Source organism: Kogia breviceps, chromosome 7 (genome assembly GCF_026419965.1).
Source record: "Kogia breviceps isolate mKogBre1 chromosome 7, mKogBre1 haplotype 1, whole genome shotgun sequence".
Classification (NCBI taxonomy): domain Eukaryota; kingdom Metazoa; phylum Chordata; class Mammalia; order Artiodactyla; family Physeteridae; genus Kogia; species Kogia breviceps.
Window position 1 is genome coordinate 79,251,161 of NC_081316.1, and position 24,453 is coordinate 79,275,613.

General features: G+C 53.8%; 1 protein-coding gene across 9 annotated transcripts; it reads left to right on the top strand.

Annotated features, from left to right (window-relative positions):
- The first annotated feature begins 1,775 nt into the window (after window positions 1-1,775).
- On the top strand, window positions 1,776-24,453 carry APBB1 (amyloid beta precursor protein binding family B member 1). 9 transcript variants are annotated; one of them, XM_059069540.2, is made up of 14 exons: window positions 1,786-1,966; window positions 9,316-10,047; window positions 15,653-15,828; window positions 15,924-15,980; window positions 16,064-16,149; window positions 16,264-16,327; window positions 16,765-16,914; window positions 17,290-17,417; window positions 17,812-17,926; window positions 18,075-18,159; window positions 18,435-18,518; window positions 23,347-23,462; window positions 23,606-23,782; window positions 23,867-24,453. In XM_059069540.2, exons 2-14 carry the CDS (start codon window positions 9,330-9,332, stop codon window positions 24,032-24,034), a joined length of 2,124 nt encoding a protein of 707 aa, XP_058925523.1. In that variant the 5' UTR covers window positions 1,786-1,966; window positions 9,316-9,329; the 3' UTR covers window positions 24,035-24,453. The 9 variants fall into 9 exon arrangements, with proteins under 9 accessions (XP_066894862.1, XP_066894861.1, XP_058925523.1 ...); XM_059069539.2 differs by having other exon boundaries at window positions 1,787-2,016; XM_059069537.2 differs by lacking the exon at window positions 1,786-1,966 and adding an exon at window positions 2,298-2,421.

Below are 24,453 nucleotides of genomic sequence, written 5' to 3' on the forward strand. Positions count from 1 at the left end.
AATCTGGAAGTCATCCTTTCCTTTATACTACCATAGCCAGTCAATCCATTGATCACCAGTTTGTGTGAATTCTACCTCCTGAACGTTTATTAAACCTATGCAATTTTTTCCATCTCTACTTCCACTACTACAGCCATCTCCTACCTAGACTATATCAATTGCTTTCTAACTGGTCCCCACCCTGCCAGTTTTGCTCTCCCCCTATCTATCCTCCACTTAGCAGCCAGAAGGGATCTAAAATGCAAGGGTGAACATGCCCCTCCCCTGCCTCAAAGTCTATGTTGATTTTCCATTGCCCTTAAAATAAAGTCCAAAACCCTAAGCCTAACATACAAGGCCCTCCTTGATTTGGCACCTGTCCACCTTTCCACCTCACCTTATGCCATTCTTCTCCACACCCATACTGGCCACCCATTATTGTCTTCCCCTTTGACTTGGAATCATTTTCTCCTTCACCTTCACCCCTTCCCTTCACATAAGAAAGCCTTCCCAAACCTCCCCAGACCAAATTTAGTCCATTCACATAGCATCATGTACATCTTCAAAATACTCATCACATTTCTAAGCATATGTTTAATATCTCTTTCCCCTGTTATTCAAGCTCCCTGAGGGCAAGGACTCAATCTTGTTTCTTTACAAGTTCCTAGCACCAAGGACAGTGCCTCCCACATGATAATGATTTGTTGAGAGAGAATGATCTAATGAATGAGGACACCTTTCTTCTTCTGGGTAACTCTTATCCATCTTTCAAGGACAAAGGTCACATGTTATACCCTCCAGGTTGGGTGACAGTCAAATCTGATTCATCTTTGGGTCCCTAGGACTTAGCTTGGGACTTGGTACATGGTTCATATATCATAGAAGTTTGTCAATTCATAATAAATTCTTGTCCAGGAGTTGATAATTTTTGAAGCTGAATGATGGGTATATGAGGGTTCATTATACTGTTCTGTCTCCTACTGTTATATATATTTGAAATTTTCCCTAACAAAAAGTTAAAACATTTATATTCACCTCAAATCAAGTGAAAGTGTAGTCAAAGATGATCTTGAGGCTTCTGGCTTAGGCAAGCAGTGAATGGTGGTACCACTCACTGGGATGGATAAAGTGGAGCTGCATCCAGTCGTGTGTGTGTGTGTGTGTGTATGTGTGTGTGTTCGTGTTCATGCACACATGCACTGGGGAGGGTTCTTTTTCACCCCAGTGAAACTTCTTAGAAGGTCAATAAAGGGGATGAGACAATGAATTTAGATTTGGACATTTTTAGTTTTAGGTACTTTGAGGGCATCTTGAGTCAGCTGCTCAGTAGTTAGTAGTTACAATAAATTAAAACGTCTGCCTTAGAGGAACGAGCCAGGAGAGGGTTTCTGGATGGTTATATTCCCCCTCACTTCTTTGAAAGCCTCTGTGCTGCTGACCTGACCACTGGGAACTATCTCACTATCCAGGGAGTCTGTGCAATATTGGGCCCCATCATTCCTTCCTTCACACTTTTCATCCACATTCCCCCTTCTTCCTTCCCTCCTGTGAATCTCCACCAGGGAGCGATTCATTCTTCACACCTGCAAGGCCTTGGTGTCACAGTTTCATGTTCAGCAGCAGTGGTAGGGTGTTAAGAAACATCTGGGTTCCAGTTTGTTTCCCCCACTTACCTGTGACTGCAGGCAAGTCGCTTTACCTTTCTGAACCTCAGCATCTGCCTCTGAAAACAGGATGATCATAGTGGCAACTTCACAGGGCTGACGTGAGGACGAATGCATATAACGGGTTTAACACAGAGCCTGGCACCGTGTAAGCGGCCACTAAATAAGAGCTATTATTATCACCAACGCTGTGCCCTCATCGCTTCTCCACCAGGACGTCACGGAGTGTTGCCGCAAGAGCAGAGCAGGCTGCCTCCTTGGAGCCCCTCCCCGCGCGGCCGCGGCCCTGGCACTGCCACAGCCGCTCCCGCTCCAACCCCTTGGTGAGTCGCCCCGCCGGGGTGCGGGGCCAGGGCCCTGTGGGCCGCACAGGGTGAGTCCAAGGCCTCGTGGTGGAGGGCGGTGCCGGGCTGGGCGGGGGTCGTTGGAGGCTGGGGCAGCGCTCTGGAACCCTGGGACCAGGGCGCAGGGATGGCGGCCGGCGAGGGGCTTTGGGCCGCTGGACTCATCGAGGCCCGAGGGTCCCGTAGGGAGGGGCCCTCCGCTCGGCTGCCACCAGTGACGCCCCCGAGGGGCTCCCGCTTCCCGGCCCGCGCCCGGCCCAAGATGGCGCCCCTCCCCCACCCCCTGCCCCGCGCGCGCCTCCGCTGCTCCGGGCGCGGCCCCGCGGCCCGCGCGCTCCTGGGCGGGGGATGTTGTGATGGAGAAGCCGCCGCGGAGCCCGAGCCCTGCAGCCTGAGCCACCTCCGCCACCTGGGCCTGGGGCCTCCCCGCGCAGGTAGGAGCTTCCCCTGCCGGGACCCAGCCCGGGCGGTCGGATCCCGGCCCCCAGTGGCCGGCGGACCCCGCAGCCCGAGCTCCGCGGCGGCCCGCGTCCCCCCGCCAGGCCCCATCTCCGCGCGCGGCCCTCCCACCGCGTATTCCGACTACCCCCTCCTGTTCTCCCCCTTACAAGGTCGGACTCTACTTAGGTCCTCACACCGTCCCCTCCCCGACCTTTAACTCCTGCCTCTCCGGGATGAATAGGGAGCGAGAAGAGGGGAAGGGAAGCGAGGGGCTGTGGGGGGGATGGGGCATGGGGACTAGGGGATGGGGGAGGGGAGGTCAAGGACTGGGAAGAGGACGTGTGGTGAGGTAAGCTCAGAGGCTGCACGGATTCCTGCAGGGTCCCAGGCCTGGAATCTGTCAAGCCGCATTCTGTTGCCTTCGGCGACCGAGGGGTGTGCCCTGGGGCCGGCTGTGTCCCTCCTCGGCCAGGAGGCCTAGCGCTGGCAGGAGCACCCATTAGGAGCAGCTTCCCCATTGCCAATTCAAAGGATATTTCGAACCTATTGAATCTGCCTGTGCGTTTCTTGCTTTCCCAGTACCTCAGAGTCCCAGCTCTCTCCACTCCTTAAAGCCAGAACCTCGTCTACACTTGATGTCTTTATTTCCTCACTTGCCATTCATTCACTTCACTCGGTGTTCTGTCTCTGGAACCCACGGAAACTGCTCGAGCCAAGGTCACTGGAGATGTCCATGTGGCCAACTCCAATGGATACTTTCCTATTACCCCCTTTCCATTTTCTAGTATTAGTGGTGTGTGTCAACTTTCCTTGAAACATTTTCCTGGTTTCTGTCCTGCAGCACTGTCTGCTTCTCAGTTTCATTTGCTACCTCCTTCCGCTCTTTTTAGATGCTGGTGGGGCTCTTGGGCCATCTTCACTCATTCTGCACTTTCTCCTCGGGTCCTTTATTCACTCTCAAGGCTTCAAATTTCATATATATATGTGTGTGTGTGTGTGTGTGTGTGTGTGTGTGTGTGTGTGATTCTCGGATTTATACATCTTGCCCAGATCTCTTTCCTGAACTCCAGACACAATATCCAACTGGCCTCATGACATCCCCTTGGAAATCCAACAGGAATTCCGGACTTACTGATCCCAAGCTGTATTATCTTTCCTATGTTCCCTCTCTAGCCCTTCTTTCAAATCTGTTCCTCCTTCAACTCTCAGAAATGGATACTTTCCAATCAGCTACCCAAGCTGGAATCCTGGGCAACATTCTAGATTAATCGCTCTCTCTCTCTCACTCTGTACATCTTATGTCACCAAGTTCTGTTACATCCACTACCTAAGTATTTTACAAATCCATTCATTTCACTCCATCTCACCCACTGCTGCCAAACTTAATCTGGGCCACACACCCCCTTTTTTCCTTGATTGCTCTGATAACATACCCTCTTGCCTACCTCTTCTTAATACTCTAACGTAGTGTTTTCCTTAAAAAAAAAAACAACTATCTGATCATTTATTCATTCAACAAGGGTGCTTTGAGCACCTAATATATACCAGGTACTGTCAGGCACTGGATATATAATTACGAGCAAAATAGACTGTGTCCTTGTCCCCATGGAGCTGACAGTCTAAGGGGAAAATCAGATAAGAATAAAATTACGAATGTAATAAATACCATGAAGGGAAAGGTGAATGGTGCCTTGAGAACACACAAGAGCACCAACTAAACCGGACTAGGAGGCAGGGAGAGAGGGTCAAGGAAGGCATCTCTGAGAACAGGACATTTGACCTAAGAGGCAAAGGAGTTAGACTGAGAGGGTAGGGGAAGGAGGGTCCAGGCAGAAGGGGAATCACGTGCAGACACCTTATGGAAAGAGAGAGCACGATGTCTTCGAGGACTCAAAAGAAGGCCAGTGATGCCTGTCAGCAGAGCGCCAAAGCTGGAGAGGAAGGCTGAGCCGGACAATTTAGGGCATGTTAAGAATTTTGATCTTAAAGTCTTTGTCCTTGGTGTGGACTGTTGACGGTAGTGGATGCTGAGAGTCAATCAAGTCCAAAAATTTTTCTTGGATAGAAAATCGTCAGTACTTGGGGATGGATTGAATGTGGGGAGTGAGGGAGAAGGTGGTATCAAGAATGGTATTGCTACTTCTGGTTTACAGAACAGAACTGATGGTCATGTCATTCCATGAGCCGGGATCCTGAAAGGACCAGTTAGGGTGTGGGAGAGAGAAACATGAGTGGATATGTTGGTTTGAGAGGCCTTTGAGACATCCAAGTGGAGTAGAAAGTTGAATGTATGTGTCTGGAGCTCAGATGAGAGGTCTGAAATGAAGGTGTACTTTTGGAAAGCATCAGTTTGTAGGGGGCACCTGAAGCTATGGGCATGAATGAATACCTGTGTCAAATATCGGGTGAGAAAGAGAAAAGGGCATAAGAACAAGCTGTGAGAAACTCCAGCGTGTAACGTCTGGCAGAGGATGAAGAGCCAGCAAAGGAGTGTAGAAACCACCAGGCAGTAATGAGTGTAGGAAGAAAACCAGGAGATGTAGTGTGTGGAAGCCATGGATTTTTGAAAGCTGGATGAGAGGCCCATGGTGTCAGATGCTGCTGAGAGTACAACCAGGATGAGGATTCCAAGTGTCTGTTGGATCACATGACACAGGGGTCCTGTTGACCTTGGTAGGAGCTGTTACTGAGGCATGTTGAGAGTGGGAAGCAGAACTGGGAAGAGTGGAAGAGTGAGACCCAGGTGAGGATATGGCAACCATGAGTAAAGATAGCTCTTTTAAGAAGTTTGTGGGTGTGGGGGAGAAAAGAGAGTAGCAGGTGGCACTGGAAGAATGTCAGGTCAAGAAAGATTCTGTGTTTAAGTTGGGGGATAGTGGATCCCACTGAGGAGTGGTTGATTAGGTAGAAGAAAAAAATGGATGAACAGTGGCATACAATTCCTGGAAAGGCATGAAAGGAAGGATTTAAATGACAGGTGAAGCAACTGGTTTTAGGAAAAAGGAGAGAAAAGAATTGGTGCTGAGTCAGTAAGTTTGTAGGTTTGAGGATGTTCTCTGGCTGATGGCTGCCATTTCCTCTGCGAACTGGGAGTGCGTCCGGGGTCGGGGGTCATCCTCTGAGAGGGAAGGATGATGAAGGGGGTGGTCCAAGGAGAGTCATGTTCTTGTCTCAGGCAGGCCTTCGCCAGTGTCTCGGTCAAAGTAAGCCTCGGGCTCCTATAATGCCCTGTTGCTTCCCCAGCAAAATAGTCAATCACTTATTCAACACGTAGGGGGTGCTTAGAGTACTAGATACTGCCATTACACTGCATTGTAATGAGTTGTTCAGTGACTGTTTCCCTGCTAGACTGTGAGCTCCTTCGGGGAAGAGTCATTTCTTTATTATTCATCACTCTCCCCCCATGCCCAGCACAGTGCCTGGCATATAGTAAGTGGTCAGGTTAGAAGACCCTTGACCTTGAGCAGGCCTCACCTGTCTGCCCGTGCGGTCTCCTATCAGCCCCTTCAGGCTTTAGTGGCCACTCTTTTAGCTCCTCCCCTGAGGGCTCCGCCCAGCTCCCTGCCTTGAGCCAGAATCGATTTGGCTCTTTCCATCCTTTGAGAGGCTCCAGGTATGGGTAGCGCCAGTGAGAGGGGAGAGGTTAGGTTGTGCCCCTTCTTGAAGGTATTGGGCAGCTGGTCATCCTTTGACCTTAAAAAGTGAGGTGAAGGAGAACGCACTGCTTTGGGCCAGGCGCTCAGGCTTTAGCAGTCTTCACACAGCAGAACTTCCCCCTTCCCTCTCCCGGTGCTTTCTGCCCCCATGACCAGATGGGCAGGCCTGCCCTGAACTCACCCTGGTTCTTCACTGTCCCAGCCTCACGGGGCATGTGCCCTGCCCAGACCACACTTCCAAATGCGAAGGAGGTTGGTCCTGGCCTGAGCACTGAGAAACCTGGCTCCATACGCTGCTGCTTCAGAGAAGGGCCTGGCATCCCTATGATGCTCTGAGTGTGGCAGAGTCATGGGGTCTTCCATCTCCTGAAACTCATGGAGATGCCACTCAAAGGAATAGCCTTTGAGCTAGGATATCGGTTTAAGCTAGCTCCCTCCCTCCCTCCCTTTTTTCCTAGATCTCGGGCCTCACCTGTCCAGGACCCCATCCTACTTCCTTCTCAGGGACCCTTCATCATTCTCCAGCACCCTCCCTGACGCTCCCATCCCCAGTCCATGAGGCCACACAAGCCTGTCTCAGCGTCTATTCCCAATTAGTTCTGGGCTCCTCAGTTCCTATTCCTCTCACTCCTCCAGCCTGACCAGGGGCCCACTCTGTGCAGACACACAGCACACTCTCTCTGGTAATGGGGTGCGAAGTTGAATGAGACAGGGTCTCAGGTGTTCGGACAGAATGCAGTACTGGGTATGGTGAGCCAAGGAGGCAATGGGCATGTGAGGATGGGGATAGGGGACTGAACAGAAAAGACTTACTGCTTAGGAGCTTTGACCGCTGAGCCAAGTAGTGAAACATGAGCAGAGGTCCTCACAAGGGGAGACAGGATTCCAAGGCGAGGGATCAGGGTAAACAAAGAGCCAGGGCCGTGTGAGTGTGACATGTTCTAGAATCCACCATACTTCCTGTGGCTGGAGCATAAGGTGGGAAGGAGGCAGGATGGGGAGGAGGCCCCAGAGGTCATAGGGATTGGCTCAAGGAGGCTCTTGGTGATCTGCTAACGAGTCAGACATTATCCTAAAGGCAGTCATGAGCCATCTAATTTTTTGAGCTGGAGAGTGACACAATCTGGTTTCCATTTCTGGAGGATTACTGTGGTTCTGGGTAGAGACAGAGCCGTCTGTCTTTCTCATTTATGCCGATGGCCACGAGCTTTCTCATTGCCGAGGTGTAGCCATACCGAGCAGACCGGCAGGTAGTTACATGTGAGGCAGACACGTGGACAGGGACCTTCTCACATTTATTTCACAGATGTGTGCATAGCATTGTGCTAGGGTCTGAGGGGCTAGGAGCGATGGAAAGGCGAGCTACGGCTCCTGCCCCAGGCCCCGGCACTGCACCCGAGAGACGGCAGAGTCTTGCGGGGCAGCCTAAACACCTCCGTGCAGTCTGTGCTCAGGGTTGAGAGCTGTGCTGTGGAGACAGAGAGCACTGGGGCCATGGGTTCAAGGAGAGAAAGAACTCAGGGCACACAGGCAGGTGCAGAGCGCTCAGGTAAGAAAATGAGGAGAAAGAGCTGTGCAGCGGGAGTCTGAGGGGAAGGTGTGCCTGGGGGGGGGGGGCATTCCATAGGGGAGAGTTGCATGTTGTGGGGACGTCAAGTAGGAAGAGAGAGCTCTGAGTGAGGGTATCAGGGAGGGAAGGATAGTGTCTAAGAGGGTCGGGCGGAGAGACAGGCGGATAATGGTTGGTCAGGGAGAATACACTGTGAGGGGGTGACCAGGGAGGGTCCAGGGAGTGAGCACATTATAGTGGGGGTCAGGGAAGGAGAGAAGCCTAGCAGTGGAAGGTCAGGGAGATGGGGAGGCTGGAATGAGGCTTTGAGGGTGAGATCAATCGTTAGGGCGATGGACTTGGCTGATAGGAGGAGAAGGTGATCCACGAAGCTCTTCTGAGGATGCAGGAGGGGGCCCGAGGGGATAGGACTGGTGAGCTTTCACTGTGGGACAGGAGAACCCCTCACCTGAAGGGCAGGTGGAGGTCTGGTTGGGGCATCATGAGCAATGGTTGAGACACAGTAACATGACCAGGGTATGTTTTCTGAAACTGGCAGAGGAGATGCTAAATGGGGCCTGGGGCAGATTCATACACTGATTCAACAATTATTTATTGAGTTCTTGCTCTGTGTCAGCACTGTGCTAAGCCCTAGGCATACTACATTGAAAAAAAAAACAAGAAAGACAAAATCCTCACCACCATGGAACTGAAATTAGAGTCATGAGCAGACAATCATTAAACAAAGTAAATAATAAATTAGCTTGTCGGATGGTGTTGGGTGCTGGGGAGAGTTTGGGGATTGCTGGGAGGGGCCATGGTGGCCTACAGATTTACAAAGGGAAGGCCTCACTGAAAAGGTGACATTTGGGAAAAGACCTGAAGGACTAGAGGGTCCAGATCAAAGACTCCTGCAGTGACCCAGGCATGGGGCATTATAGGGGCTGGCAGAGGAATTGGTACCCGAGGTGAGATACCTAATAGAAACAGTCACCAAAATGTTGCTTCAACTGGTCAGAGGAACCACGAACTGGAGCTGAAGGCCCTTCTGTTATGACCTGCCTTCCCAGGCCCTTGCCCTTGAGGGCTTGGTCTATGCTCATTCTCTCTTGTCCCCATGGTCCCTAGGATGGGGTGGGCTTGGGGGCTGATTGGACCTAGCGATTTATGATGATGGGAACAGAGCGTGGGGAGCTCACAGTGGTGGGGCTGTGCATAGCTGTGTGGCAGGAGGAAGGGGGCAGGCGGTGTCCAGTGTCCAGAACACACGAGCCAGTCCCTCACCAGCTGTGCCCCTGGCACAGCAAGCCCCAGTTGGATGAGCTGGGGGTGGGCATGCACAGAGAGCCATTGTGTGGAGTCTCTGCAATTGGGAGTGAGGGCAGAGCAGGGGCTGGCTGTGCTATCCCAGCAAGCTCGGGGCTGGGGATTTGGGGACGGGGTGGAGTGTGGGCCTGGTCCTGGTCAGTGGGGGTGGGGTTTGAGGCGGTGGTGGTGGTGATGGCGGACAGAAGTCGAGCCCAGTTATTCTCCTGGGAAAATAGCTCAGCAGACACAACGGTGTGTGCTGGCCTGCTGAGCGTAGGGAGATGAGGAGGTGCAGGGCACAGGCCTGGGACAGAAGCATGGGTGCTGCTATCCTGACCTGGAGGCTCAACGTGGTCTCCCCTCCCCGCCTGCAGGATCTGCCAAGGCCATGTCTGTTCCATCATCCCTGAGCCAGTCGGCCATTAATGCCAACAGCCACGGAGGCCCCGCGCTGAGCCTGCCCCTGCCCCTGCACGCTGCCCACAACCAACTGCTCAACGCCAAGCTGCAGGCCACGGCCGTGGGACCCAAGGACCTGCGCAGCGCCATGGGGGAGGGTGGGGGGCCCGAGCCAGGCCCCGCCAATGCCAAGTGGCTAAAGGAGGGCCAGAACCAGCTCCGGCGGGCCGCCACAGCCCACCGTGACCAGAATCGCAACGTGACCTTGACCCTGGCTGAGGAAGCCAGCCAGGAGCCCGAGATGGCACCCTTGGGCCCCAAAGGCCTGATGCACCTGTACTCTGAGCTGGAGCTCTCCGCCCATAATGCGGCCAACAGAGGGCTCCGAGGACCCGGCCTGATCATCAGCACCCAAGAGCAGGGCCCAGATGAGGGAGAGGAGAAGGCGGCAGGGGAGGCCGAGGAGGATGACGAGGAAGAGGAGGAAGAGGAGGAGGAGGACTTGTCTTCTCCCCCAGGGCTGCCGGAGCCCCTGGAGAGCGCAGAGGTGCCCCCTGGACCCCAGGCCCTTGCAGACGGCCCCCGAGAGCATAGCAAGAGTGCCAGCCTTCTGTTTGGCATGCGGAACAGCGCAGCCAGTGACGAGGACTCGAGCTGGGCCACCTTATCCCAGGGCAGCCCCTCCTATGGCTCCCCGGAGGACACAGGTACCTTGTGGAGCTTGATGTGGGGAATGTGGGAGGGCAAGAGGGCAGAGGGTGGGTCCCTCCATACAGAGGGTCAGCCTGGGCGTGAGTCACAGAGCCTGTATCCTCAAGTCCTCAGCAGGCCATGCCCAGGTTTTCCTGAAGGAAATTGTCCCTACATTCAGAGAGTGCTTGAACAAGTTGATAGACGCATCCATCCCACACTCCCGATGGATGGTGGACTAGGTCTGTTTATGAGGCACTTACCTGGTACTGGCACTGTGCTCAGCATTATCGTATGGAATCCTCACTATAACGTGAGGTAGATACCATAATTATGCCCATACTACAGGTGACAAAAAAGAGGCCTGGAGAGGTTTAGTCCTTTCCCAGGGTCACAGACAGTCTGAGATCACAGTAGAACTGAGATCTAAACCAAGTCCAAGTGCAGACCCGAGCTCTTGGCCCTTATGCTGTCACTGATGCCTACAGCACGATGAGTCCAGGTGCACTCCAGGCTGTTTTCTAGAGGCAGCTCCTCCCCACAGAGATCTATTTGGAAAGACTGGGGTATTGTCTGCAGAGCACCACGCTGGACGTTGCAAGAGTACTGTTTAGTCAGGAATAAGATATTGACTAAAAGTTAGGAAACAAAGGAAGAATAAACATATGCATTGTTGGGGTGGGGGGTATAGATATTAGGACTCCAAGGATTGACCATTAAATGTGTCCCATGTAAATAAGTTGAGTCCCTGCATTTGCTAGTGTCACATAGAGATGCAGACAGCTGAGGAGCAAAGGGCAAAGATGATGGGCTGCAGCCACAAGCCTGGGCTGGATGTTAGTGTAAGGAAAGACTCCTCCCATACCAGGCAGCAGGCACCTTACCCAGACCCCAAACTGAGGGACCTTTGCAGGGAGCATGCAGTTCAGATGAGCCAAGGGCATCATGTCATCCCCTTTCAAAGAACTTACTATGGACATTTTCAGACATATACAAAAATAATAGAATAACGAGCCTGATTTACCCATGACCCAGTCTCAACAATTAGCAACACGTGGCCAGCCTTGCTGCATCTATACCCCCACCTACTCCTGGGCCCCAGCCTAGGTTATTTTGAAGCAAATACATCCGTAAATGTTTACTCATGCTTTTTTTTTGGCTGCACCGTGTGACATGCGAGATCTTAGTTCCCCAACCAGGGATCGAACCCACGCCCCCTGCAGTGGAAGCTCGGAGTCTTAACCGCTGGACCACCAGGGAAGTCCCCACTCATTCATGCCTTTCTGAAAGATAAAACTCTTTTGAAAAAATATCCACAATATCAATATCATGCCTACGGATATTTAGCAATAATTCCTTAATATCATTGAATATCCAGTCAATGTTTACATTTCCCAGTTGTCTGATAAACGTCCTCCCCACTCTTTTTAAAAAGTTTTGATTCATTGCATCAATATCCAAATAGGAACAGACCTTTTGATAGTCAATATGTCAAGGTTTCTTTTGATCTATACATTGTTCCTCCATCTCTCTATTTTTGCTCGAAGTTTTGTTGCTGTTGTTTTAATTGAAGCCACTGTGTTGTTTGCCCTGGGCTTTCCGTGGTCTGGATTTGCAGACTCTCCCTGTGTGGTGTTGAACATGTTCCTCTTCCCCTGGATTTCCTGTAAATTGGCAGTGAATTCTAGAGCCTTGATCAGACTCGGATTTGAGTTTTTTTTGTGTTTTGCTTTTGTAAGAACACTTCACAGGTGGTATTGAGTAATTCTACCAAAGACAAAGTCTGATTGCCTGTCTTTAAGGGTATGTTAGCGGGCAGTCGTTGGTCATCACCTGGATCCCTTTTGCAGAGAACAGCTACTACTCCACTCCAGCTGGTTATTTATAGGGTTAGGTGGGGGGAAATGTTGTCTCAATGGAGCCAGTTAATGTAACTTTTCAAGGGAAACTGAAAATTAGATATCGATGTGAAACATCCCAATTTCTAAATGTTAGCAACCACGTCTGTTTTTTAAAAAAGCACCATGCAGGCCAAACAAAATCTATCTGAGGTTTACATCAGACTGCAGGCTGCTTATTTGCAACCTCTGCCTTAGGGGGTGTGAATCTGGGGCCAAATAATGGAGAGCCTGGCTGCTCTGGGGCCCCTGAATGGTCACTGTAGTGGCCACTCCTATGAGCTTTCTGGGAGTAGGAGGACAGAACTGCTGAAGAGCTGCTTCTCAGCTGGGTGTGGGCAGTGACCTCAGCAAGGGAGCTGGTGTGGCGAGAAGATGGGCAAGGATCAAGCTCTGCTGGAGGCTGTGTTAACTGAGGGTAGCAGAAGGGGCTGCGTCACTGCCTCTTTTGTAACTGTGTTGCTATGACCAGGAAGGCCACAGAGGAGGTCTGGGCTCCTGTAGGCATGTGGTAGAATTGAGCAAACATGATTTTCTCCTTCCCACCCTAGGATCTCCACAAAGTTGTTGATTGCATGCATAAGTATATGGATGAATGAATGATGACCAAATGATGAATGATGAATGAATGAACTTTCTTACCTGTGTTGGGTTCATACTGGGAACCCACTGTGTTGGGTTCATACTCAGTGCCAGGCCTTGTCCTAAATGCTAAGAATACATACTGCGGCAGACAGATGTTCCTGCCCTCAACAGCACTCACAGTCTAGGGTGGAGACAGAAGTAAACAGGTAGTTTGGGCCCTGGGGTGGGGGAGGTGCAGGAGGGACATCACGCACCCTGCCTGTGTGCATGGTCGGGGAGAGCGGGTGGGTCAGTTTTGAGAAGCGACCTTTACACTGATGCTGGAAGGAGGAGTGGCTGGTGCCAGGTGAAGATTGAGGGGAGGGAGGCTGGGCTCAGGGAGGATAAGGGGCGTGTCCCAGGCAGGGAGAGAGAGACCAGAGGTACGGAGGGTGATCAGAGGTGAGGCTGAGAGGCAGGCGATTAGGGGCTCATAACAGCAAACAAACTTTGTTGAGGAATTTGGGTTCTATCCTGAGGGCAAGGAGAAAACAATTAGAGTATTCACCTGGAGAGAAGGTTAGCATTTTGGAACAGTCATTTGGGATGCAGCATGCAGCTCAGACTGGAGGAGACTAAACAGGAAGAGGGAGACCCTCCGTGAGGCTGTTGCATTGACCCGGGTAGAAGATACTAGTAGTCTGGACTATGGGCGTGCATGGGGGTGGGGAAAGGAGAGCGTTCCTGACTCCTGAGCAAATGACTACATCTGGCTTAGCCTGGGAGGCATGCGTGGGTGAATGAATGATACATGAACCTCTGAGTGCCTGGAGGAGTCCCGGAATGAATTGGTGCAGGAGTGAAAGTGTACATTCCTGAATAAATGCGTGCTTGTGGAAGCAAAGGCCGGGGTGGGACTGTGCTTGGAAGGAGACGTGCCAAGCTCCAGAAGGGCCTCCCAGATGGTCGAGGGGGGGAGAGCGGCCCCTCCAGGACAAATCGGAAGGATGAAGCTCTTTGAAGCAGGAAGGTGCAGGCTGACAGGGATGGCAGATGGATTGGTGTGTGTGACTCAGTCAGAAGATGGTGAACCGGTCCGCAGATTCAAGGGGTCTGTGACCCTTCAGGAAGAAAGGTGTGGTTCTGGGGGGCGCGGCTGCCCTGGGTGTGGGGTTCCTGGAATGTTTGGCGGGAGAGCCCTGAAGACGATGGAGGGTCTCTGGGGAAAAGCGGGCATTCTAATTCCCTAGGGCCTGAGAGGAGGGGCGGGTGGGGGGGGGAGAGGCAGTAATGGGTACCTAGAGGCTGGATGGGCAAGAAGAGCCCCTCCTCTGTGGGCCCACCTCATTTGGAAGCTGAGGGCAGTGAGGCAGCTCACCCCAGTGACTCTCGCATCAGGTATGCAGCCACCTTGGGATAACCACGCCCACTCCCAGCCCTCCGTGCCTGTTTGCCCAGCAGCCTGGGTCTGGGGATTGCCTGTCCCTCAGTGCTGCCTCTTGGACCAGTCAGGATTCCTGGTTTCCCTGGTAACGGGAAGCACGTCAGCAGTCTGGGCGCTCCCAGCCGGTCCTGGTGCTGCGGTTGCCGAGGAGACGCTGCAGCCTAGCTGGGCCCTGGCAGGTGAGGGGGGTTGGTGCTGGGAAGCCCCAAGCCCGGCCTCAAGCTTGCTGGGGCCCAGCCCCTGAAGCCCACTCTCCGCTCGAACTGCTGGGCAGGTTCTGGGCAGGGGAGGGATCCCTGGGAGCCTTGAAGCCACACCCTGTTTGTACTGAGAGCTCTAGGCTTTGCAGGGCCCCAGGTAGCTGGGGTATTCCCGAAGGGCTGAGCCTCCTGGTGTCCCTAAGACTGGGCTTGACTGTGGCACGGAGGTGACCGCTTGGGGGTGGGATGGAGATTCAGGATTGGGGGGAGGGGACGCAGGATTAGAAAGAAGAGATGTGAGCAGGGAAGGCTGGGGTCTCATGAGCCCTACCCCACATCCCCACCCCAATGGGGTCCCCTTCCCTGGTGGTCCTGGCCCCTCCCTAGTGAGCTCCAGGCGGGGGAGGATCTTGCCTGGCAGGCGCTCTGCCCTGGTGAGAAGGGGGCGGGATGAGCTTTTCTCTGCAGCCCAGCACCAGGCTGTGAGCCCAGCTGGCTGGGCTGGAGGGGCTGTGAGGAGGGAGGGTGGAGGCAGGAGGGGCTGGGAGCAAGCGCCATGTTCTCCCAGGACTTCTTCCTGGCCATCGTCCTGCAGGACAGTAGCCCAGGTGAGGGGCAGCACGGGCCCGGGCATGATGTGGGGCGGGGCTGGCAGGGAGCACAGAAGTGGTGGAGGCCTGAGCTGGGCTCCAGGGCTGGAGTGGTGTGGCTCTGAGGGGGGAGGAGGGGCTATGTCACAGGTGCGTGGTGTGTGTGCATGTGCATGAAATGTTTGCCTGCATTCGTGTGTGGCAAGGGTTAGGTTGTGGGTGTCTGCGGTATCTGCACACATGTGGCAGAGGTTGACATATGTTGTGTGTCTGAATGTGCATTCACTGTCTGTGTGGTACCCACACATGTTTTGGGGGTCATTGTGGGTGTGGTCTCTGCACACACGTGTGGCAGGGGCTGGACTATATTGCTGTGTGTGCGCACTCCTGTGTATGGTGGCCGCATCAGTGGATGGCTGGAGTTGGTGTGTGTGTGTCTGCCCCTGCACATGTGCGTGCACCCGTATGCAATACCTGCTGTCTGTGCAGGAATCTCCTGTGTGTGCACACCCTTGGGTTTGTGGTGGCTGCACAGGTATGTAGTAGGGCTTGTATATGTTGTATGTCTGTGTGCACCTGTGTGTGCAGGAGCTGCTAAGTGTGTGCACCTGGGATCCGGGTATGTATGACAGGAGGTCATTTGGGGTCACTCAACCTCCTTCCCTTCTCTTTGCCTCCCTCCTTCCCTCTGTGTGGCCATATTAGCCAGGAGCAGAGCCCAGGAGGAGACCTGAGTCACGTCTCATGCTGGGGGCCCCCCATGCTGTGACTCCAGACTTCAGGCTCTAGGAGGAAGCAGTAACCTTGTGCTGGAGCCCTTCCCCTGCCCTTCCTGCACCATGGGGTCTTGGGAGGGGACTGGGCATAGCACCCACGATTTGCTTGTTGGGTGGGCAGACCCTCACCGAGACGCCCCCACCTGGCAGATTCCTTTTGGAACCCGAACGCCTTCGAGACGGATTCCGACCTGCCAGCTGGATGGATGAGGGTCCAGGACACCTCAGGGACCTACTACTGGCACATCCCAACAGGGACCACTCAGTGGGAGCCCCCGGGCCAGGCCTCCCCGTCACAGGGGAGCAGCCCCCGAGAGGAGTCCCAGGTGAGGCTCGCGGGCCTGATGGTTTTGACCTGGGGGGGAGGGTGGCGCTGCTGTTGCTAGATGAGCCACCCACCCCTGGCTCCCACCCCTCATAGCTCACCTGGACCGGCTTTGCGCATGGAGAAGGCTTCGAGGATGGAGAATTTTGGAAGGTGAGTGAGGGGCCCTCCTTCACAATGGAGGAGCTGGAGAAGGGGCATCATTTTGGTCCTGATTCCTCTCTCCCCTTCCCAAGGATGAGCCCAGTGAGGAGGCCCCGATGGATTTGGGACTGAAGGACCCTGAGGAGGGGACGTTGCCTTTCCCAGCTCAGAGCCTCAGGTAAGTGGGAAGGCATGACACAGTGGGCTGACAGTGGGATGGGTCTGTCTGGAAGGGACCTTGGGACAGCTCCCCGTTTGTGGGCCTGTAACAAGTGTTACCATCTGCCTCTAGCCCAGAGCCGCTGCCCCAAGAGGAAGAGAAGCTGCCCCCACGGAATGCCAACCCAGGGATCAAGGTTTGTTCAAGACCAATGCCCGTTCCCACGTTGGGCCCCCCTGTGTACAGGAATGCCCCTTGGGTCATGTTCTGCGGGCCTCTCTGGTCTCAGTACAGCTTCCCAGGTCCTGAGCTCTTGAGGTCTCAGCACAGACCCCTGTGTCTGAGCGGGAGGCACTTCAGTTTTTAACTCAACCAGTCCCGTGGCCTGGCAGGAGGCTGTTCCAGGCTTGGCTCAGATGCTTCCTTGACTGGCAGGGGTCTCCTCTGAGACCAGCAGCCCTCCTGAACCTATATCCTGTTTATAGAGCCTCTTAGTCTTATACCCTCCCACCCGCCGTGTTCTGAGTCAGGAGCTCCTCTGGCCTCAGCAAACCTCCCTGCGTGCTGGGCTGGGGCCTCTTCCGATTTTAGCTCAGAGCCTCTATCTCCCACCCCCTGTTTTGTGTCTGGCAGTGTTTCGCCGTGCGCTCCCTTGGCTGGGTGGAGATGACGGAGGAGGAGCTGGCCCCTGGCCGCAGCAGTGTGGCAGTCAACAATTGCATCCGTCAGCTCTCCTACCACAAAAACAATCTGCACGACCCCATGTCTGGGGGCTGGGGGGAGGTGAGGGCCTGAGCTGGCAGGGTGGCCGGGCAACGGAGAAGTGAAGGGAACTGGGAGAGCTGGGAGAGCCCAGCTGCCGCCACAAGGGCTGGGGAGGGAGGTGTACACCCACCAGGTGGCAGCCTGTGAGATGGACGTGTGACTCCACGTTGGGACCTTGGGAGATGGTTGTTTAACGGCGATGGGGATGATAGAAGGAGTCTCGTTAGAGATGACAGGTGTGACCTTTACTAGAGTGAGGCTGCAGGGTGGCTGGTCCGACACCAAAGCAAGGGCCCTCGAGCTGTGGCTCACCCTCCCTCAAGCTGGAAGTGGCAAAGATCAGCCACCTTCCCAGCTGGGGCACCGCTGAGCGTCTGCTTCCTGGGCCTGCAGGGAAAGGATCTGCTGCTACAGCTGGAGGATGAGACGCTAAAGCTGGTGGAGCCGCACAGTCAGGCCCTGCTGCACGCCCAGCCCATCGTCAGCATTCGCGTGTGGGGCGTCGGGCGGGACAGCGGAAGGTGGGAGCAGGGCCAGGGATCGGGGGGCGGGGGGCAGCCAGACTGGGGCCCTCCTCCCTAACTCTGCTCTTTGCCTCTCTTGTGCTGCCGGACCCAGAGAGAGGTACTATGTCTAATTTGCCTTGACCGTTCCTCTTCCCACACCTGGACCAGATGCCACTGAAGCACCCAAGTTCCCCTATTCTGCCCTGCCCCTTCCTGCCCGCTGTGCTCACCCATTGTCCTCGACCTCAGCATGCTTGCCTGTCTACCCTCTGGCCAGAAGGCAGCGCCCGCAGGACCCCATCCCGGGGGCAGACGCCCTGGAGGAGCTGCGATGGACGGGGAGGGCGTGTGGGTGGGCTGGAATGAGGCTCAGCACTGGGAGACGCTGAGGTGCCCCTCCCCCCAACAGGGACTTTGCCTACGTGGCTCGCGATAAGCTGACCCAGATGCTCAAGTGCCACGTGTTTCGCTGTGAGGCACCTGCCAAGAACATCGCCACCAGCCTGCATGAGATCTGCTCTAAGGCACGGCCCCCTTCGCACCCTGGACTAGCTGCCACCTTTGCCCTACAAGGATATGGGTGGGGTCACTGAGTCGGCCTGGGGGGCTCCAGGGCTGTGAAGCCTAACACACCCTCCCTCGCTCTTCCCCTCCCCCTTTCCCCTTCCGCAGATCATGGCCGAACGGCGCAATGCCCGCTGCTTGGTAAATGGACTCTCCCTGGACCACTCTAAACTTGTGGATGTCCCTTTCCAAGGTCAGTGTCACCACCCTGCCAGGTCTGTCTCAGCTTTGTTGGCAAAGGTGGGGTGACCCAAGAAGAGGCACGAGCTACTGGACCGAGTGACAGAAAAATGGAGACTCAATTCTTTGGGTCAAATAAGTGGAGGGACTTTGGTTAAAGGGAGGCAGGGGGAGGGGGTGGAGGTAGGGCCTTGGCTGGGTGAATGTCCAGCTTATACCCGGGTCGTGGGGACTGGGAGTGAGCAAGATCTGCCACTATGATTGATCCTCTTCTTTTTTCCCCCGCAGTGGAATTCCCAGCGCCTAAGAATGAGTTGGTACAAAAGTTCCAAGTCTATTACCTGGGGAATGTGCCTGTTGCCAAACCTGTTGGTACGTGTGTCCTTTTTCACGCAGGGACCACCTCCTTGATCCCCAAACTCTGCTCCCACCCTCTGCCTCCTCCTTCTACCGGACCTTCCTCATGCTGATGTCTCCCTGCCCTTCAGATGCGTCCCACCTCCTGTACTTCTGTCCCCACTGCACTCTGTGCCCTGCCTTCGCTCACTGTGAACCAGTGAACCAGGCATATAGGGAGACCCACTCCTGGATCCCGCAGAAAAGCTTTGGTTAGGTTGGGAGGCGGGTCTTCGATGACTGGAGACGCTGGAGCAGCCGGGAGCTGGGTTTGGTGTGGGCCGTGAGCATCTAGAGAGGAAGCAGTGAGCATATTGGTCAATGGGCTTTATTGTTTGTAAAGTACTCCCTTATACGTCATTTAATTCTCGAGGATCCTGTGAGGTTGGGATTATGATGATACCCATTTTATAGATAAAGAAACCGAGGGTAGAGACTATTAGGTCCACTCTTATATTTCTAGTGCTTTTACAGTACCTGTTACTCACTTGTTCATTCACTTAGCAAATACCTATGAAGCCTACCATGTACCAGGTCCTGGGAGAACAGTGGCCACAGCCCCGCTTTCATGGAGGTTACAGGAGATTACAGTAGAAAAAAAGAGGAATAAGTCAAATAATCACACAAATAAATGTAAAATTACAAGTTGAGTCATTCGCTGAAAGAAAGTAGCAAGATGCTATGAAACTGTGTAAGAGGAGCCTCATTTAGTCTAGCGAGTCCAAAAAGACTTGAGAAAGTGACATTTGAACTGAGATTTAAAAAATCAGTAGGATCTAATGTGGCCAAGTGGAATGGAGACAGGAGTAAAGTGGGAAAGATCACCCCAGGCAGAGTGAACGGTGTGAGGACCCATCATGGGAGGCACCTTGGTACTTCAAGGGCATTGAGAGAAGGCCAGCCGCGCCAGATGAGGCTGGGAGCTCGGCAGCAGTCAGGTCCTGCGGGACCTCATAGGCCATGTTAGTGATTTGTTCTTCATCCTAAGGGCGGCAGGGTGTTATAAGAGGATTTCTCTGGAGTGCACTAGCCGTGACCATTTGAGTGTTGTCATGCTCACCTTGGCTATACCAGTGGAGAAGGCTGCTCAGCAGGTGGAGGGGGACGTGGGAACCCAGGAGGATCTTGCAGTAGTCGTGGCCAGTAATGAGAACATCTTGGACTGTGCTGGGGCTGAAGAGGAGTTGTGTGGACTCAAGAGATGATTAGACAATTAAAGTCAGCAGGCCTTGGTGATTGGTTGGATGCGGGGTGAGGGACAGAGGCACTAAGGCTGAGCCCCGACTTCCTGGCTTTTGGAGCTAACCAGATGGTGGTGCCATTCTCTAAAGCTGGTAAGCATTGGAAGAGGCCAATTTTGGTTTGGAGATTTGAGTTCAGTTTTCAGGCATGCTGAGTTTGATATGCCTTCAGGAAGGTGAGTGGCAAACTCAAATTGGCATCTGGATTCAGATGAGGGGGAGGGGTCTGGGCTGGAGATACAGATGTGGGCATCACCGGGTTAGAGAGGTAATCAAAGCCACGAGTGTGAAGAAGATCGAGCCCGGAAAGTGGGCAGCCACTGCGAGAAGGCAAATGAGCCTAGGCCTGGCGGTGAGCCCCTCCGACATTTAATGGACGGTGGAGGAGCGAGGTCAGAGGGGAAAAAAAAGAGACGGCTTTAAGAAATGTCTGGGTGTCATGTCCAAAGACACTTAGGACGAACTTGACAGTGTTGGGTGAATGGATTAACAAACACACAAATGAAAGAATGCCTCAGATGACATAGCCCAGGAGATGGTAGACCAAGGACTCTAACCCTGGTCATCTTCAGTTCTCTGCTCTTCCTCTCAAACCATGCTGACTAATGACCAGCACCTTACATTCAGTGAGGGAACCTTCTTAGAGAGAGGGTGGGGATTTAGCTGGGGCTTGAAGGAAGGCCTGGATGTGCAGAGAGGAGTGGATTGGATTCCGTGGCATTTCCGCAGATGAGAAGCTGCAGGTGAGAAAATCCTGCTGGGGGAGCAGGAAGGAGGCGTGGCTGAGCCCTTCACCTTTGTGCTAGTTTCCTCCTCCCACTCACTCGCCCTCAACTTCACGCCTCTTCCAGTTACTCCCCTACTCCCCTATCCACCTGCCACTCACATAAGTTCTCACCACATTAAAGCAACTGTCTGTAGCCCTTGATGGCCCCTCTGCCGTCCATCAGCTCAGTGGGTCTGCTCTGTTGAAGCCACGGCTTTCACACAGTAGTCCCTAAACTCACTTCATGCTTTATTTTTGTTTTTTTTTTATAAATTTATTTTTGGCTGCATTGGGTCTTCGTTGCTGCGTGCGGGCTTTCTCTAGCTGCGGAGAGCAGTGTCTCCTCTTCGTTGCGGTGCGTGGGCTCTAGGCGCACAGGCTCAGTAGTTGTGGCTCGCGAGCTCTAGAGCGCAGGCTCAGTAGTTGTGGCGCACAGGCTTCGTTGCTCCGCGGCATGTGGGATCTTCTCGGACCAGGGCTCGAACTGTGTCCCCTGCATTGGCAGGCGGATTCTTAACCACTGCGCCACCAGGGAAGTCCCACTTCATGCTTTATTTATGCTCCCCGTTTAACCTCCGTGAGTTTAACATTGGTCCCTCCCGAAGCTGCAATATTCACTCATTAATCATTCATTCATCAACAAGGAGTGCCTGATTTGCGCCAGGCACTACTCTAGGTTCTTGGTATATGTTAATGAGCAAAACTGACCAAGATTCCTGCCTTCAAGTCGCTACCATTCTATTCAGGATAGATAAAATAAGTAAATTATATAGTATGTTAGAAGGCTACAACTGAGATGGAAAAAAAATAAGCATAAGGGGGATTGGGAGCTTGGGGCTGGGGTCAGGGTGTAGGTTTCAGTCCTGAGCTGTTACCAAATAGACTTTTTCCAGGCCACCTAGTTCCACTGCACCCCCACCTACACGCTGCTTCTCGCCACCCTGGGGCCACAGGTGCTGCCCGCACGGCTCCGTCTGCTTATTAAGCAGTGTGACTTTGATGTACGGTCTACACTCATGACCTCTGAGCTTTTCCATTGACTCACATCAGTGTCATTCACATCTGGGCCCTGTGCAGGCTGCCCTGGCCCACCCACTCCTGCCTGTGCTGTCACCCTTCTGTGGCTCCTGGGTTGCTTGCTTATACCGGTTGGGGTGCATTTGCCCATGTTGCCTCGAGGGTGACTTGCTCAAGCATCTGGAATTCCTTCAGTTAGATAAGCCCTGTGCTAGGACTGGGGACACAGACATGAATTAAACTTGGTTTCTGTCCTTGAGATGACCACAGCCCAGCGTGGAGAAAGGTTTCCCAGCAGTTACAACATGTGCTGAGACGTGTCCCAGCAACACCCCCTCTGCCCTACGGCAGGGAAGGCCTCCCAGGTGGGCCCTGGGTGAACTCTGAAGCGTGAGAATTGGGAGTTTCGCAGACAGTCAAGAGGGGAAGGGCCCTCTAGACAGAGGCTTTTCCCTCAGTTACAGTCTGTCCCTCAAGGGCATCCGCTTCTCTTACTTTGTATTCCCCATCTGCCTAGCTGGGCATTCGCCAAGATTAGATGTTAATGATGCTACATAAATCGTTTGAAGCTCAGGGAGCAGTAAAATATGATCTGACAGATCAGATGAGGCCAGTTTTTGGAGTACCTCATGCTTAGGGGAGGAGTTTGGCTTTGATCCAGCCAGAGGTAAGACTAGCAAGGCCAAGATGAGGGAGGACTTTCGAGGAAGATCTGTCTTCTGCCCTCAAAGCGTCCATGTGTTCTGCTCCTAGTGGGAGCCCAGAGGCACTGAAAGGGGCAAGAGGGCCCAAGAGCAGACCACAGAGGTGTGTGCTTTTGCATTGGCATCGTTCACTCTAAATTCTTCACTGTGATGGTATCCAGATGACAGCCAGCTCACGAGTAGTGCAGGGAACAGAACCCATGCCAGTGTGCTCCTGCCTTGGTTCTCTGCTGAGTACAGCAAAAGTGGGATGCATGGGTGGAAATGTTTAACAGCGGTTTGAAGTAGAGGAGATATTGTTACAAGGGAAAGTTGATTGATCTAAAAGCCAGGAGCCTTGGGTTCCTTGGCTTTTGAGCAAGTCATAGAAATTACTGAGTACAACTAAGATTTTGACAGCACTCTGGTTCTGAAACTAGGACTACAGGCAAGGGGCAGGGGAAAGGCCTGGTTAAGAACCCAGGCTCTGGAATCAGACTGCTTGCCTTCACATCCCCATTTCTTAGTGTGACCTAAGGTTTATTACCTGATTTCTATCAGCTTCAGTTTCCTTATCTGTAAAATGGAGATAAAGGGATCTTTTGTGAGATCGTAAATGACATAGTGCACTGTAATGACTTAGCAGGGTATGACACAAGAGTAATAAACATTCTCAAATGGAAATCTTTAAAACAAAAATGAAGGTTGGGTCTTGAGGACCGGATAGGACTGGCCTATAGGGGCTGATTTGGAAGGGATTGTGGTGTGAAGCACTGGAATGTCTGAATGTGGAGAGCGAGGTATGGAGAGGATAGAGCTTTGGGGGGGTCAGTCTGCTTAGGAGGCTGGAGAAAGAGAGTCAGTGAAGCAAACCAAGCTTAGGATTCAAGGTGGAAGAGGCTAGAAAAGTGCCAGTCACCGAAGCCAAGCAGAGTACCAAGGAAGGGATACAGCATCATCCAGTGCTGTAGGCTAGTGAAGTGGGGATGGAGCAAAGGCCCTGGGCTCCACTGGGCAGAGCTGGAAAGTCTAGTGTAGAGTGGGGGGTATCCTCTCTCCACCACCGGCAGTGCCATGTTCATATCGTTATCTTTCAGGGGTAGATGTGATAAATGGGGCCCTGGAATCGGTCCTGTCCTCCAGTAGCCGTGAGCAGTGGACCCCAAGTCACGTCAGCGTGGCCCCTGCCACCCTCACCATCTTGCACCAGCAGGTAAAGACCTGGGTGGAGAAGGTATGGAGGGGCCTTGCCACGGAGGGGAGACTGGGAATGAGGGGTAGGGCCGTCAGTAAGATGGACGCACCCAGTGTAAGAGGCGCGGGCTACTCCTTTCCAACTGGCTCCCCTCCCCGCAGACGGAGGCAGTGCTGGGGGAGTGCCGAGTGCGCTTCCTGTCCTTCCTGGCCGTGGGCAGAGATGTCCACACGTTTGCATTCATCATGGCTGCCGGCCCAGCCTCCTTCTGCTGCCACATGTTCTGGTGCGAGCCCAATGCTGCCAGCCTCTCCGAGGCCGTGCAGGCTGCGTGCATGGTAAGCGGGTAGGGTGGTGGAGCGGTGGCACCCGGCCCACACGGGGCAGGCTGGAGCGTGACTGCCCCTCCCGCCTCTCTGCAGCTCCGCTACCAGAAGTGTCTGGATGCCCGCTCCCAGGCCTCCACCTCCTGCCTCCCGGCACCCCCAGCTGAGTCTGTTGCGCGGCGCGTAGGGTGGACCGTCCGCAGGGGCGTTCAGTCGCTGTGGGGCTCCCTTAAGCCCAAACGGCTGGGGACCCACACGCCCTGAAGCCCTCAGTGCTCCCTCCACCTGCTTGCATTGGGCCCCAGGGAACTCAAGGGCATGGGGCAGGGAGGGGCCCTACAGGTTATTCTTAGACTTCAGGCCGCCCCCCCCCCCCGCCCCACCAGAGCTGCCCCTCCCCAGTAGCTGGGGTGCCCTGCCTAGGGGCTGGGGAGGGAGATCTAATCCTGTAAGGAAGTGACAATACTGGGTTGATGAGAAGAGGAGCAGGAAGCAAGGCCAGCCCCAGGCTCTCCATCGCCACGTTTCCGGTGGAGCAGGGGGAACAGGTCTAGGCCAGGCCCCATCTTCGTAGGGTCCTGCAGGGACAGAAGGAGGGGACTGGTCCCGGCATGGGTCCCCTTCCCTTTGCTCCATGGGCGCCTCTGCTGTACTGATATCACTAATAAAGTCTGCCCTGCTGA

Bases quoted from the DNA above. Each gene is read 5' to 3' on its own strand.
- APBB1 (XM_059069540.2), top strand. From the start codon at position 9,330: ATGTCTGTTCCATCATCCCTGAGCCAGTCGGCCATTAATGCCAACAGC. The intron at 15,981-16,063 runs GTGAGTGAGGGG...CCCCTTCCCAAG, and splicing joins AGGATGGAGAATTTTGGAAG to GATGAGCCCAGTGAGGAGGC. The intron at 17,418-17,811 runs GTGGGAGCAGGG...TCCCCCCAACAG, and splicing joins GTCGGGCGGGACAGCGGAAG to GGACTTTGCCTACGTGGCTC.